Genomic DNA, 14,434 nt, shown 5'->3' with positions numbered 1-14,434 from the left:
TGAACCCATGGATTCCTGTTATGTTTAATTTCTCACTTGGAAAACTATTTTCTTAATAGCCATCACATCTGCAAGAAGGGTTAGTGAGTTACAAGCCCTTGTCACATACTCACCCTACACAAAATTCCTACATGATCGCGTGGTACTCCATACACATCCAAAACTTCTGCCAAAAGTAGTTACAGAATTCCATTTGAATCAATCTATCTTCTTGCCTACTTTCTTCCCAAGACCACACTCTCATCAAGGAGAGAGGGCTTTACACACCTTGGTCTGTAAGTGTGCACTTGCGTACTACTTAGACAGCACTACCGCCCATAGAAAATCCAACCAGCTCTTTGTTTCTTTTGATCTAAACAAACCTGGAAAAGCAGTGGGCAAGCAAACTCTGTCCAGTTGGCTAGCAGATTGCATACAGTTTTGCTATGAAAAAGCAGGCCTTCCTCTCCAAGGGCGAGTAAAGGCACATGCAGTAAGAGCAATGTGAACCTCAGTAGCACACTACAGTTCAGTGCCAATAGCCAACACATGTAAGGCCACAACATGGAGTTCCCTTCACACCTTTGCAGCTCACTACTGTCTCGACAAGGAAGGACAATAAGATTCAGCCTATGGGCAATCTGTCTTAAGAACTTGTTTCCAGTTTAATCCCAACTCCTACATCCAATCTGCTGTGATCTTCGGCTGCCTCATTTTCAACAACAATACTTCACTGTTGCTTCACTACAAAGATGACTCTGCCTGTAGCTTGCTAATCACCCATATGTGAGGACTAGCATCCTGCTTGTCCTGGGATAAAGCAAAATTGCTTACCTTGTAATAGGTGTTATCCTAGGACAGCAGGATGTAGTCCTCATGAAACCCACCTGCTACCCCACGGAGTTAGGTCCGATACATTTTATTTTATTTTTTGCTAAAGCTTATTGTTACATACGAGACTGAAGAGACCCCTGTGGCAGAGAACATGGCATACTGGGCATGCTCAGTGGCCTCACAGGGCCAGTCAAGTTTCTAGAAACTTTGACAGTTTTCCATACCAGGGCTCCATCAATGTCACCCATATGTGAGGACTACATCCTGCTGTCCTGGGATAACACCTATTACAAGGTAAGCAATTTTGCTTTCAGAATAGACTGAACTGTACTTAACACTATAAACTCAAAACATTCACACTTGTATGCTATTGCCCCTCTTTACATTACATAAAACCTTTTTTGCTGGCTAGAGTAGGTGTCTAGTGGGTGTTTATGCTAGTCATAATTATATTAAAAGCTGTCACTTGCAGCAGAATAAACTTATGGCCTAGCTTTTTCACCCATTTTTTTTTTACTAAATTAGTCACATTTTATAATCCAGTGGTTCGGTTAAATAAGATGGATCAAATTGGTTATGGCAAGGTTTCATGGTATACAGACTACTGCACGTGGATTTCTAGAAACATAGAAATGATGGTAGAAAAGGACCAGTATCAGGCTTATGGCTAAGGATAGTAACAGCTGCATCGGCAATTTACCCCACTCCGCGTTTTCCCAGACCTTAAAATTTAGTGTCCTTAGTGGTTACTGTCTGAGTCCAATTCCTCCTTTTCAGCAGAATAAGGCTATTAAATGGAGTGAATCTTTGTGACTGGGCTTTGTCTAGACTACTCAAACCAGTGGAAAATCTGTGAAAAACTTGAAGACTACTGTCCAGATTATCCCCCAGTTAATGCAAAAGCTTGAGCTCTTCTGCCAGAAATGGGCAAAACTGCACTATATTTTAATCCTAAATGACTCCTGGCTGTTTGCTATAACCTTCCACAAGTCAATGCATGTGAACTTGTGCAATCCCGACTTCTTGGCTTTTTTAAACTGTGGAATAGTTTTAGTACTTCACAAAGCGTAGAATGTTTAGGTCAGAAAAACTCATACTTTAGTGCATTGACTCTTTTTGGATAGAAAAAGTACAAGGGTATGAACTTGCACAGTACTGTATCTGAAACTTAAGTTTGTCTTATTTGCTTTTATATACCGACATTGATTTTTAACAAGCATTACTCAAGCTTTTAATCTGTTTAATTTCCATTTAGGATGGTAATGGCTATATTAGTGCAGCTGAACTCCGTCATGTTATGACAAACCTTGGTGAAAAGTTAACAGATGAAGAAGTTGATGAAATGATCAGGGAAGCAGATATTGATGGTGATGGTCAAGTAAATTATGAAGGTAAAATATTTTATACTATAGTTAAATCTTCAGTCTTATCTGTATTTGATTTCTATTTAGCAAAATTAAATACTATGACAAATTTGGTCTTTTGTAAACCACTTATAAAGAGCACAGCCTATGCAGTATACAACATACATGCATAAAATACAGAACATAACTTATAAATTTATTAAAACAAAACAAGTGGCTTTTAGGCTGTTCATAAAATCTGTTGTAGCTTGCCATTGGAGCTGCAATCGAAGATGTGCCTATGTGACCTGTTTAGTTTTCATGTGGCATTTTCGGTGGGAACTTCTCGCAACTAATTTTTGGTGATGAAGGCTGGTATTAGTGCTAAACATCCATGCCTGTATGAAGACTTAATCTTTGACAGCTGAAGATAGAGGGTACTTACACTCTGAGTTTTAATTGTATGTTTTTGTAATGTGAACAGATGAAAATTTGCTGGCTAGGATAAAGAAGTTTCTCACAGGACAAGCAGGATGGTTGTCCTCACAAATGGGTGACATTGAGGATGGAGCCCAACCACGGAAAACTTCTGTCAAAGTTTCAGGAACTTTGACTGGCCCCTACTGGGCATGCCCAGCACGGCACTAACCCTGCAGCCAGCAGGGGTCTCCCTTCAGTCTTCTTTTTTCCGCGTAGCAGTTGCCACGCGGTTAAGGAGCTCTTACCACATTCCTGACAGGAATCTCTTCAACTTTGTTCTTGAAGAAAAAAAATTGCCCCTCAGGGGTCTCCCTTCTTCAATTTTTACTCCGCGGTACTTCGGTAAGTTTTTTGCCATTGTTTTTGTCGACTACCATTGAATTTGGCCCTCTAGGCCTGTTGGCAGTCGACCGTCCCGCGGCTAAATTTTTGGCCTATCGCCATGGCGTCGGGGTTCCGTCGGTGCCCGGACTGTACACGTACTATGTCCATCACAGACCCACAGAGTCTGTGTTTTGTGTTTAGGGAGTGAGCATGATGTCCTGACTTGCACCAAATGTGCCTTAATGACACCAAAAGGTCGCAAAGCTAGAATGGAGAAGATGGGACTCCTTTTCCATGCTCACACTTAGACGCCATCGACGTCATCGGAACCGGCACCGTCAAAGTCCCATCGTCATCGACAGCCTCCCGGTGACCGTCCGCCATCGTCTTCACGGCCATCAACGCCTGTCCCTTCCCCCGAAGATAGAGGGGATCGGAAAGACAAACATCGACGTCATGTCTCGGACCGTCAAGGAATCGAAGTCATCGACCTCCGTGCTGTCCGAGCCTCCGTCGAAGTCTCAACCAGAAGTGGCACCGTCCACTCCTGTCTCGCAGACACAGAGGCAACCCTCACCCCTCCGGGGTTTGGGAGCCGCAATTCCACCGGTGACTGTGGTCCCTCCGGCTCAGCCTCCCTCTCCCGTAGAGCCGGGTCTTGTTACCCCAGGTCTCCGGGTAGAACTGGACCAGCTGGTCCAGGAGGCCATCAAGGCGATGCTATGGTTCCAGACTCCTTCGGCACCGACCCCGGCACCGAGAGTGGAACCGGTCACCAACCCGATTCCAGCAGCACTGGCACCGCTGCTTGCTCGGCTGGAAGTGCTTATGAATGCCCTTCTGGCAATACCCGGGTCACAAACAGCCTTCTCATCAGGTGGAGAAACACCGTACCGAATTCCCCCTTCGGGGGTAGTTCCATCGGTGCCTTGTCGTCCCTCGCCACTGGTACATTCCTCGGGGGCGATACGCACATCAGCTCCACCGAGATTTTCGATGCCGGCACAGATTCCATCGAGGACATTCTCGATACCCCGGTAATTCCTTCGAATCTCTCTGAGCCTCAACCGGGGCCTTCAGGTATACAGCCCCCTCATGGTCCTACAGGTCAGCAGCCTGATCCTTATGACACCTGGGATGATGATACCTCAACTGACACCGATGATTTGCCTTAACCACCCTCTCCTGCGGAGAGTAGAAAGCGTTCTCCCCCTCTTTCACAAATTTCGTGAAGGAAATGTTGGAGTTGGTTCCCTTTCAGCTTCAATCAGAACAAGATGACAGGCACCAGATGATGGAGTTGCTCCAATTCTTGGATGCCCCTAAAGTCATCACCTCTATTCCAACTCATCAGGTTTTTCTGGACCTTCTCAAAGAATTGGGAATCTCCTGGATCTGTTGCTCCAGTGAACAAAAAAGCTGATTCTACCTATCTTGTACAGTCAGCACCTGGCTTTCAGAAACCACAATTAGATCATCACTCTGTGGTAGAATCAGCTCAAAAGAAAGCTAAAAAATTAAAGCCACATTCTGCCATACCTCCTACTAAGGAAAATAAATTCCTAGATAGTATAGGTAGGAAAGTATACCAAGGAGCTATGCTAATTTCCAGAATAGCTTCTTATCAATTGTATATGACCCAATACAATAGGGTCGTCCTGAAACAGATACAGGAGTACTCAGATGCCTTACCAGAGCAGTTCCAGCCACAGCTTGAGTCCCTACTAAACAAAGGGTTTGAAGCTGGGAAGCATGAAATAAGAACAGCTTATGACATCTTTGATGCTTCCATTAGACTTTCTGCTACAGCCATCTCTGCCAGACGCTGGGCTTGGCTTAAGTCGTCTGACCTTCGCCCGGAAGTTCAGGACAGGCTTTCTGATTTGCCCTGTCTAGGGGATAATTTATTTGGTGAGCAAATTCAGCAAATTGTTGCTGAACTGAAGAATCATCATGAGACACTTAAACAGCTCTCATCTATTCCTTCTGACTTGCCTTCTAAACAACCATTTAAGAAGGACTCAGTCATTCTTCCGTCCACGGAAGTATTATCCCCCACTAGCCAAGTCTAGGCCTGCGAGGCATTACCATAAAACTCAGCCTCGTCAATCTCAAACAAAAACCCGCAACAGCTCCACAACCTGGCCCTGCATCGGGTTTTTGACTTTCAATTAGAGAGCAGATGCCAAATCCCTCTTCCAACTATACCAGTAGGAGGTCGGTTAAGCCACTTTCTAGAAAAATGGCAGCATATCACCACAGATCAATGAGTGATAGCAATAATTGCACAGGGTTACCACCTCAACTTCCTGACTCTCCCTTCGGACTCCCCACCCCTGCAGGCGTGGAGACTCACCAATCACTCTGTTATTCTAGAGCAGGAGGTTTCCCTTCTCCTCCAGTCAAACGCTGTAGAACCTGTTCCTCCCTCACAAGGACTAGGGTTCTACTCCAGGTACTTTCTGATCCCAAAAAAGTCAGGACTCCGACCAATCCTGGACCTATGAGCCCTCAACAAGTACCTTCACAAAGAGAAGTTCAAGATGGTAACCCTGGGCTCGCTTCTCCCTCTGCTGCAAAGAGGGGACTGGCTATGCTCTCTAGACCTAAAAGATGCCTATACTCACATTGCGATAACTCAGTCTCATCGCAAATACCTCCGTTTTTTAGTAAGCCGAAATCACCACCAATACAGAGTGCTACCTTTTGGCCTGGCATCCGCACCACGGGTCTTTACCAAATGCCTCGTGGTGGTTGCAGCATTCCTCAGGAAGGAAGGTATCCACGTCTACCCCTACCTGGACGATTGGTTAATCAGGGCCCCAACCCAGCAAATCGCTCGGTCCTCCCTGACCTTGACAATTCAAACTCTACTTTCTCTAGGGTTTCTTGTCAATTACGAGAAATCCTTTTTAATCCCATCTCAAACCTTATCCTTCATTGGGGCAGACTTGGACACCTTACAAGCCAAAGCCTTCCTTCCTCATCAACAGGTTCAAATCCTGGTGTCCCTAGCTTGCCGGTTGCAGTCTCAACGCACAGCAACAGCTCGCCAATTCCTCATTCTGCTGGTACACATGGCCTCCTCAGTTTATGTGACTCCCATGGCCCGTCTGGCCATGAGAGTCATACAATGGACTCTGAGATTGCAATGGACCCAAGCTGTTCAGCCTCTGTCCTCCATTGTTCGCACCACCGATGCACTCCATCTGTCTCTTGCCTGGTGGACAAATCAATTCAACCTCCTACAGGGCTTGCCCTTTCTTCCACCAGAGACCCTCAAGTAATCCTCACCACCGACGCTTCCAACATCGGTTGGGGAGCCCATGTAAACAACTTACAAACTCAAGGGTTCTGGTCACCAGAGGAAGCCAAACACCAGATAAATTTCCTGGAACTGCGAGCAATCCACTATGCTCTCAGGACTTTTCAAGATTGCCTATCGAAACGCACAATCTTAATTCAGACGGACAACCAGGTGGCCATGTGGTACATAAACAAGCAGGGAGGCACAGGCTCCTTCCTTCTGTGTCAGGAAGCTGCACAGATTTGGGCAGAAGCCCTCTCCCGCTCCATGTACCTCAGGGCCACCTACTTGCCGGGAGCAGACAATGTATTGGCAGACCAGCTGAGCTGTGTCTTCCAACCACACGAGTGGTCGCTCGATCCCTTGGTAGCGACCTCTCTGTTTCACAAATGGGGTTATCCCCACATAGACCTCTTTGCGTCCCCTCAGAACCACAAAGTAGACAATTACTGCTCTCTCATTCGGAGCCAGCACTCTCGGCCGAGGGATGCATTCTCCCTCACGTGGACAACCTGTCTGCTCTATGCATTCTCTCCACTTCCTCTTCTGTCAGACTCTTGTGAAGCTGCGTCAGGACAGGGGAACTATGATCCTGATAGCACTGCACTGGCCACGCCAAGTGTGGTTTCCCATACTTCAGGATCTCTCCATCCGCAGGCACATTCCTCTGGGAAAGGACCCGCATCTGATCACTCAAAATGACAGATGCCTCCTCCATCCCAACCTCCAAACCTTGTCCCTGACGGCATGGATGTTGAAAGGTTAGTCCTTCAGCCATTTAACCTTTCGGATTCAGTTTCTCGTGTCCTGATCGCTTCACGAAAGCCTTCCACAAGAAAATCTTGTTCCTACAAATGGAAAAGGTATACATCATGGTGCACTTCTCAGTCCCTTGATCCCCTTTCCTGTCCAACCTCTAAATTCTTGGACTACCTCTGGCATCTATCAGAATCAGGTCTAAAGACCTCTTCCATTAGAATGCACGTCAGTGCGGTAGCCGCCTTCCATAAAGGTATCGGGGGTGTCCCTATTTCAGTACAACCCCTTGTAACACGCTTTCTTAAAGGATTGCTCCATTTGAAGCCACCTTTACGTCCTCCGGCCCCATCTTGGGACCTTAATCTGGTTCTTGGTCGCCTTATGAAACCACCTTTCGAACCTCTTCACTCCTGTGACTTAAAATCTCACATGGAAAGTGTTATTCCTTTTGGCTATCACTTCAGCTCGCAGGGTTAGTGAACTACAGGCCCTAGTTACCTATCCGCCTTACACTAAACTCCTGCAGGACCGGGCGGTACTCCGCACTCACCCTAAATTCTCACCTAAGGTAGTTTCGGAGTTTCATATTAATCAATCCATCATACTACCTATCTTCTTTCCCAGGCCCCACTCCAACTCCGGGGAACAGACTCTGCATACCCTAGACTGTAAACGGGCTCTAGCTTTTTATCTAGATCGTACAGTTGCCCACAGGAAGAGCACTCAATTATTCGTCTCTTTCCATCCTAACAAGTTAGGACAACCTGTGGGTAAGCAGGCTCTTTCCTCCTGGTTGGCGGACTGCATCTCCTTTTGCTATCAGCAAGCTGGCATTCCTTTCCAAGACCGTGTCAAAGCACACTCTGTGAGGGCCATGGCGACTTCAGTAGCACACCGTCGATTGGTGCCGCTTCCTGACATCTGCAAGGCTGCCACCTGGAGTTCCCTCCATACATTTGTAGCCCATTATTGCTTGGACAAAGCTGGAAGACAGGAGTCCATCTTCGGCCAGTCTGTCTTGCGTAACCTTTTTCCAGCATGATGTACCAACACCCTTCCACCTCCTGGTGGGGTGTGGATGTCCTCTACCAAATTTCACCCCAGTTGTTGTGCCTGTTGCACGTCGTTGGGTACATTTGGTGCACGTCCGGACATCCTCAGCTCGGTACTCACCCATTTGTGAGGACAACCGTCCTGTGAGAAAGCAAATGTTGCTTACCTGATGTAACAGGTGTTCTCACAGGACAGCAGGATGTTAGTCCTCACGAAACCCGCCCGCCACCCCGCGGTGTTGGGTTCGTTTTTTATTTTATTTTTCGGCACTGCCTGTAGCTTTGAAACAAGACTGAAGGGAGACCCCTGCTGGCTGCAGGGTTAGTGCCGTGCTGGGCATGCCTAGTAGGGGTCAGTCAAAGTTCCTGAAACTTTGACAGAAGTTTTCCGTGGTTGGGCTCCATTCTCTATGTCACCCATTTGTGAGGACTAACATCCTGCTGTCCTGTGAACACCTGTTACATCAGGTAAGCAACATTTGCTTAACATATACAGACCCACTCTCCAGCATGACAGTGAACAGTCTAGCAGACAGTTGTACAGATGCCAAGAATTCCATCCTTTAATATTTGCATTAGTGAAGGGAAGAACCCTGCTGGGAGCTGTTGTGGATCCTGCTTTAGGCCTACTTCCACTGGCCTGAGGGAAAAGGGCAGATCATAAGTAGGGTGGGAATAGTTGAAACTCCACCTTATTCAGAGATTTGTACAAGATTTACGTACTTGGATAGTTATATCTGGTTCAATATGACTTTCCTCCTTGGCCACATTACCAAGTAGGCTAGGCTTGCAGGTTTATTTAGTTTATTTAAAAGTTTCTTATATACTGCTTATACATAGCATGGTCTATGCAGTTTACAGTAAGAAGATAAAAACATAGGCATTAAAGATAAAATATTTGGCTTTTAATTTCAGTCTGCCAAGGAGCAAGCTTCAGGTTCACCCATAGCTTCATATTCTAGGGATGGAACTGCCATTAGTCTGACAAATCAGGGAAACAACCCTTGGCTTGTGGCACGTAATGTCTAAACATTACAACAAAGCAGTGTTTGCCAGGTGCTGTTCCAGATATTAAGCTTTTCTCCATGAGATACATAGTCTCACAGGATCTTCCAGCTCCAGCCAGTTAAAGCCATAAGATGTCTGGAGCAGGAGGTGCTGATGCTTTTTAAAATTAAATAGGCCCCTCTAGGCTGACTTACCCTGGACATTCACCCCCTCCCTTGCAGTCAGCTGTTTAACACTGGAAGGGAGAACACTTTTTTGGTTCTATATATGAATATAGAGGAACCCCCCCCAAAGTTTCCATCTGTTGCGATGCTGGCACAGATTACTGATACACACCACACTAGCAGGACAGTTCATGTTGGTGTTTGGTGCCATGTAGCCACATGTGATTTCAAACAATATTAAACTGTCCCTGACTCATTTGCCAGGGAAGAAATGTACTTGCTAAGAACATCTTAAGCAGAAAGGGTTGCAAATGTTAGTTTAGGCTTATCTGTCAACAAGCAGTTATGTGAGTCGGACAACACTGGGCAGATCCTTCTCTCTGCTCAGAGCTTTGCTGTACTGAGCATGCACTGGAATCCCCCTGCAGATACCTGGGGGGGGGAACTGGCATTCACATCAGGGCTTCAGCACAGTTTTGCACTCTTCTATTTGGTTATTTTAGGGGTGTGGTTTTTCAGTTTTTTCTATTTGTATTGCTTTGTTTCTTTAGCACTTTCAATGCTGTATGAAACTTAAGAGAAGGTTTAAAGATGGTCTGTGCAAAGATATGTCACAAATGACACTTGTTACCAGAGTTCAGGACCTGGCCATGACAATCCCACATCTTAGGGTTAAGCAGACAGTGAACTTGGCTGTCAGGTATCAAAGTACCTCATGGGCACACCATAGGACTTGTGCATCAGTGCTGCTTTGTCAGCATTGCTTGTCCCAACTTGCCAGTGCACCAGACCCAGTGCTGTTGACAAATTCAATGCCTCCAGCACTTGGGAGCACTTATAGGTGCTAGTTATGCACCAAGCCTCTATTATGGAAACTGTTACCTTAAATCGCCAGTCTCTTCAATAGATTGAGGTGTGGAGGGACACATGCTCCATTTACCTTCACGCTCAAGGATTTAACAATCAATGCTTCTGGAATGGTCTTCATCTAGAGACATTGGATACATCTGCTTGGTGCTACCCCTGATCTCCCCATATCCCCCAGGACAGCAACTAAGTCTAGAGGAGCCCATTCTGGTTTCAAGAGTATGTTCTGTCCCAATGCCTGGCCAGAGAATACAGTTCTTAGACCAAGTGGCAGAGTTGAAGACTTTGCCTCCCTGGGAATCAAGGACAAGGGTACTGAATTCTATCCCTCAGGAAAAAGCCCTCTTGTCCCCAAACCTAGAAGAACCTCCATTATGGGGGATTATTCCTTTCTACACTCGGTGAAGTCAGCCAGTTGGAGGTTCCAGCAGTACCTACTTCCCTGCCTGAGGTGAAAGGACCCCCCCACCACCACAAGTCACCTCCATTACTGGTGTCCTGGATCAGTGTATGTTCTCCCCTTGGGTCAGAGGAAGGATCAACAGGCATTCCTGTTGACACCCTACTTGAGCTTCAAATACTCATTACACATTGGATTGTATTCTAGATTTCTGTTAAGTTGGGTAAGGCACTGGGATTTGACATTTGTAGGGGCAAGGACCCTTGTGTGGAAGTCTTTGGCCTTCTCATATTAGACACCCCAGCAGTCTTTCTTTTGACCCTGTAAGAACTATAGATGTGAGAATCTGATTTCCTGTGCTTCAGTAGCCAGAAAACTAGACCTAATGTATAGTCTTAAAACCCAAGATTTGGGGTTGTGTAGTTGCCCCATCAATGTATTGGAATTTTAGCTAAAGCAAGCAAAGAAAACATTCTCTAATATACCACTAGAAAAAGATCTCAGGCTGCTGGACAACTTTGCTGGGGTGGGGAGTGTTCCAGAGCTCAATGCTTAATGTTCTCATTTTCACACACTAGCTCTATATGGTGCAGTAATCATGATTGCATTCAGACTGAAGCTGACATTAGGCCTAGGTGATGGGAAGCCACACCACATCTGCAGACACAGAATGCTTACACATCTCATTCAATCAATGTGTTCAACATGATAGATCACTCATTGCCTGCTTCCATTGGAGAGTGCAGACTCTAAGCCAGCAGTTGTCATGACAGTATGACAAGTGGCAGATCCCCCTATGGAAAAAAAAATTTCTTCAGACTAGATCAGAGTAATAGTGACAATTAAGTCATGGCACCCCCTACTTAAGTCTTCTTCCAGAGACTCCCTTTCTGGCAATTCCAATGGTATTGTGCTTCAGCTCAAGGCTGGCAGCACGAGTGGCAGCACAAACAGGTTAAGCAACTCTGCTTTGCTGAACTAATTGGTTAGTGTAGCGCATGGTTACATACCTGGCTTGCAGATTAAAATGACTGAGCCCTCTTCAGTGGCTCATTTTCAGGTCACTTCTGTTGAAGACCTTTACAAAAGTACTCCTTTTTGGACAAACAGTTCTTGCACTACATGTTCACCCAGTCAACTCTACCTGGTTGGGTTACATTGTCTGAGGTAGTCATTCCACAAGGCAACACAGTCACGAACCATGGAAGTCCCAAGACAAATCATGTCCTTGTCAATGACAAAAGCATGTTTGCTTGATTCTCCATAAGATAGTATGATAGATCAGCAATATATTATACCTGCCTATGTCCATGGAGGGTTGATTACCCCACTTAGTTCTCAGTAAAGGTTTGAGCAGGTATGGGAATTATGCTCATGCTACCTTGTGAGCTCAGTCTTTTCTAGAGAATTAAATCTGTTGCTGTCACTTAACTTACATATGATAGTCAGTCCTCTTCTTTGGAGATCTAGGCTTCAGGTAAAACTTGTTTTGTGACATAAAGTCTTTAGCTGAGGGGAGGCAGTTCAAGTAATTTCATTTTAGGATTTTGGTCTGAGGTACCAATGTCTTATTTGTAGGGGCTAATAGGTAGTCTAGAGTAAGGGAAACTCATTTTGCTGTCCAAGTTGAAAATGCTACTCAAAGCATGGCAGAATTGTGTGGGGGTTTTTTTTTTGGCTAACACAACTTGAATAGGCTGCAGACAACTTTATAAAGACTTGTAAAAGTCCTCAATGCATTTTAGTGGTTAAATTTGCAGACTTAAGTGTAACATTCTTTGCAAAGTTATACTTCAGGATGACTCACTTTTAGAATCTAATTGAGTACTAGAGCACCCACAGAATAAAGGGCTTTTCCAATTTTGTACTGCAAGTGAAATAGATAAACTTCTTGATGCTATACAAACTTTCACATCAAATGACATTGCTATGCAAACTTTGCATTCAGTATTCCTTGCTGTGGGCCACCATAGTGTTCAAACAGAATTAATTGGTTAGTAAAGTAATCAAAATGTTTTTAAATGTGTATAGGTTAGTGTGATCTGAAAATTCATGATACTAAGCCTTGGTTGAGATGTATAAATATTAGCAACAGAAGGCTTGGGGAATCTTTTTGGTATTTAAAGTGTTTGGAGCTCATGCTTGGGTTTGAGTCTTTGCCCTGGAGCTAGGCTGCTGTAGAAGCACCATGCAGAGGCATGTTAGGATGTATTTATATACAATAATCATTGGAGCTATAGAAGTATATTGAATGGCTTCCTCCTGGTATGGTATGTTCATTAATATGTATGCACCATTCTTTTGGTATGCAAAGCCCAGAACACTTTCAGAACATAAGCTGCTCTAAAGCATCTGGAATCAGCCTTGATTTTTTTTTTTTTTGGGCTGTTCATTCACTTGAGCTGAATGTGGAGGGGAGTTGGTAGATTGACAGTAACCCTTCAAGCTTTAATTTTCAAGGGTGAGCTTTTGACTTTAGCTAAACTGTCTTGCACTACCTTGGCAGAAGCTGAGTGGGGCTGTTCATTTTGTTACTAATCTCCCTCTTCCCCTGCCAGGTCACCTAATACTTGTAACTTTCAAATAGTTGGCTGCTTTCCATTTCCCATTAAGAAACCTCCTACTGACTATCTAGTCCAGCCTACTTAAAGCATCTCCTTTGAAAGCAGTATCCATACTGTTAGAATTGTTAGTTCACATCCATTTTTTTTTAGGGTATGCTGAGTGAACCCTTAATTATAAAGGATTGACATTAAAGTGCTTAATTTGCAAAGGATTAGTACGCACTGTAACAAAGCTTTTCAGGTTTACATATACTGGAAAATCAGTTGCAGCAAATAACCATTACGCCTCTCTTGATGGAAAGTTTTCACTAGGGCATCATTCAATATGTAATGGAAGCTTTTTCTGATAAAAGTAACAATTGGTTGTACTCCCACTTATACTGTTCACTTTATTAATATCTTGAAATTTTGTTTTGCAGAATTTGTACAGATGATGACAGCAAAGTGAAGATGTACAGAATGTGTTAAATTTCTTGTACAAAATTGTTTATTTGCCTTTCTTTAACTTATCTGTAAAATGTTTTTCCCCTGTCAAGAATATGCATGTATAGCAATTAGAATTCATTTCATGTTTTTTCTCATCTTGTCACTGTCACTATTTGTTTTCCCTTTTTTTGGAAAATGTTGCATGTGGCTTATTCTGGATCTTATCTAAGCCCTTCTGCACATCAGTTCTAGGTAGTTGGCCAAATGAGGGAACATCTGGATTATACCTGTTCAAAGGAGTTGAATTTCTGGAAACTGTTAGCAGGTTGTTAGTATGGAGTTATAACTCTGGACTATGAACAAGTCAACAATATGAAACTTAAGTTGCACTATTGCAAAATGGGTGTATTATCCAGGTACTTGTACACCTTTTTGTACTGCTGTTCTGTACTAAAATTTTTCTTCTATTGTTTCTATGCTTTTAAACTTTGTTTAGCCACTTATTTTCAAACCAATCTGCTTATGGTACAGTTTGCCTCAAATCCATTCCAAGTTGTATATTTGTTTTACAATAAAAAATACAATTTACCCATTGTTTCTGTTCATCCTTAATCTCAATATTAAAATGTGCCTGCTAGATCAGTTCCAATGTAGATATTAACATCGTGTATGCATGCAGGGGAGGCAAATTGTTGGGCTAGTGGTGTGAAATTCAGTTAATTTGTATGTGCTGCCATTCTCTAGGCCAGTAAGTTTAAAAAGCTTAAGTACTTCATGTAATATCACTTGAATCAGGAACAAATATTAAGTCTGTGGTAGTTTAATCTTTGCTAGGGTGTTCCTTATCAGAGGTGATGTCAGAATTAAGTTAGCAGGAATTGGTCATAGTTCTGCCTATCAAATGGAAAAATCCTCCCTTGTTACTCT

The 14,434-nt window shown here is 44.1% G+C and overlaps 1 protein-coding gene across 1 annotated transcript in view; it reads left to right on the top strand.

Moving 5' to 3' along the window:
* The window catches only part of CALM2 (calmodulin 2), a 75,868-nt gene extending 61,767 nt beyond the window's left edge, over positions 1-14,101 (top strand). The window contains exons 5-6 of the mRNA XM_029593374.1: positions 2,069-2,204; positions 13,501-14,101. Coding sequence (XP_029449234.1) covers positions 2,069-2,204; positions 13,501-13,529 — 165 coding nt within the window. The 3' untranslated portion in view covers positions 13,530-14,101. The remainder of the gene's footprint in view (positions 1-2,068; positions 2,205-13,500) is intronic.
* The last annotated feature ends 333 nt before the right edge of the window (positions 14,102-14,434 follow it).

This window comes from Rhinatrema bivittatum, chromosome 3, assembly GCF_901001135.1.
Source record: "Rhinatrema bivittatum chromosome 3, aRhiBiv1.1, whole genome shotgun sequence".
NCBI classification, from domain to species: Eukaryota; Metazoa; Chordata; class Amphibia; order Gymnophiona; family Rhinatrematidae; genus Rhinatrema; species Rhinatrema bivittatum.
The sequence above is the reverse complement of the archived record's forward strand: the minus strand, read 5'-3'. Positions and strand labels throughout refer to the sequence as shown.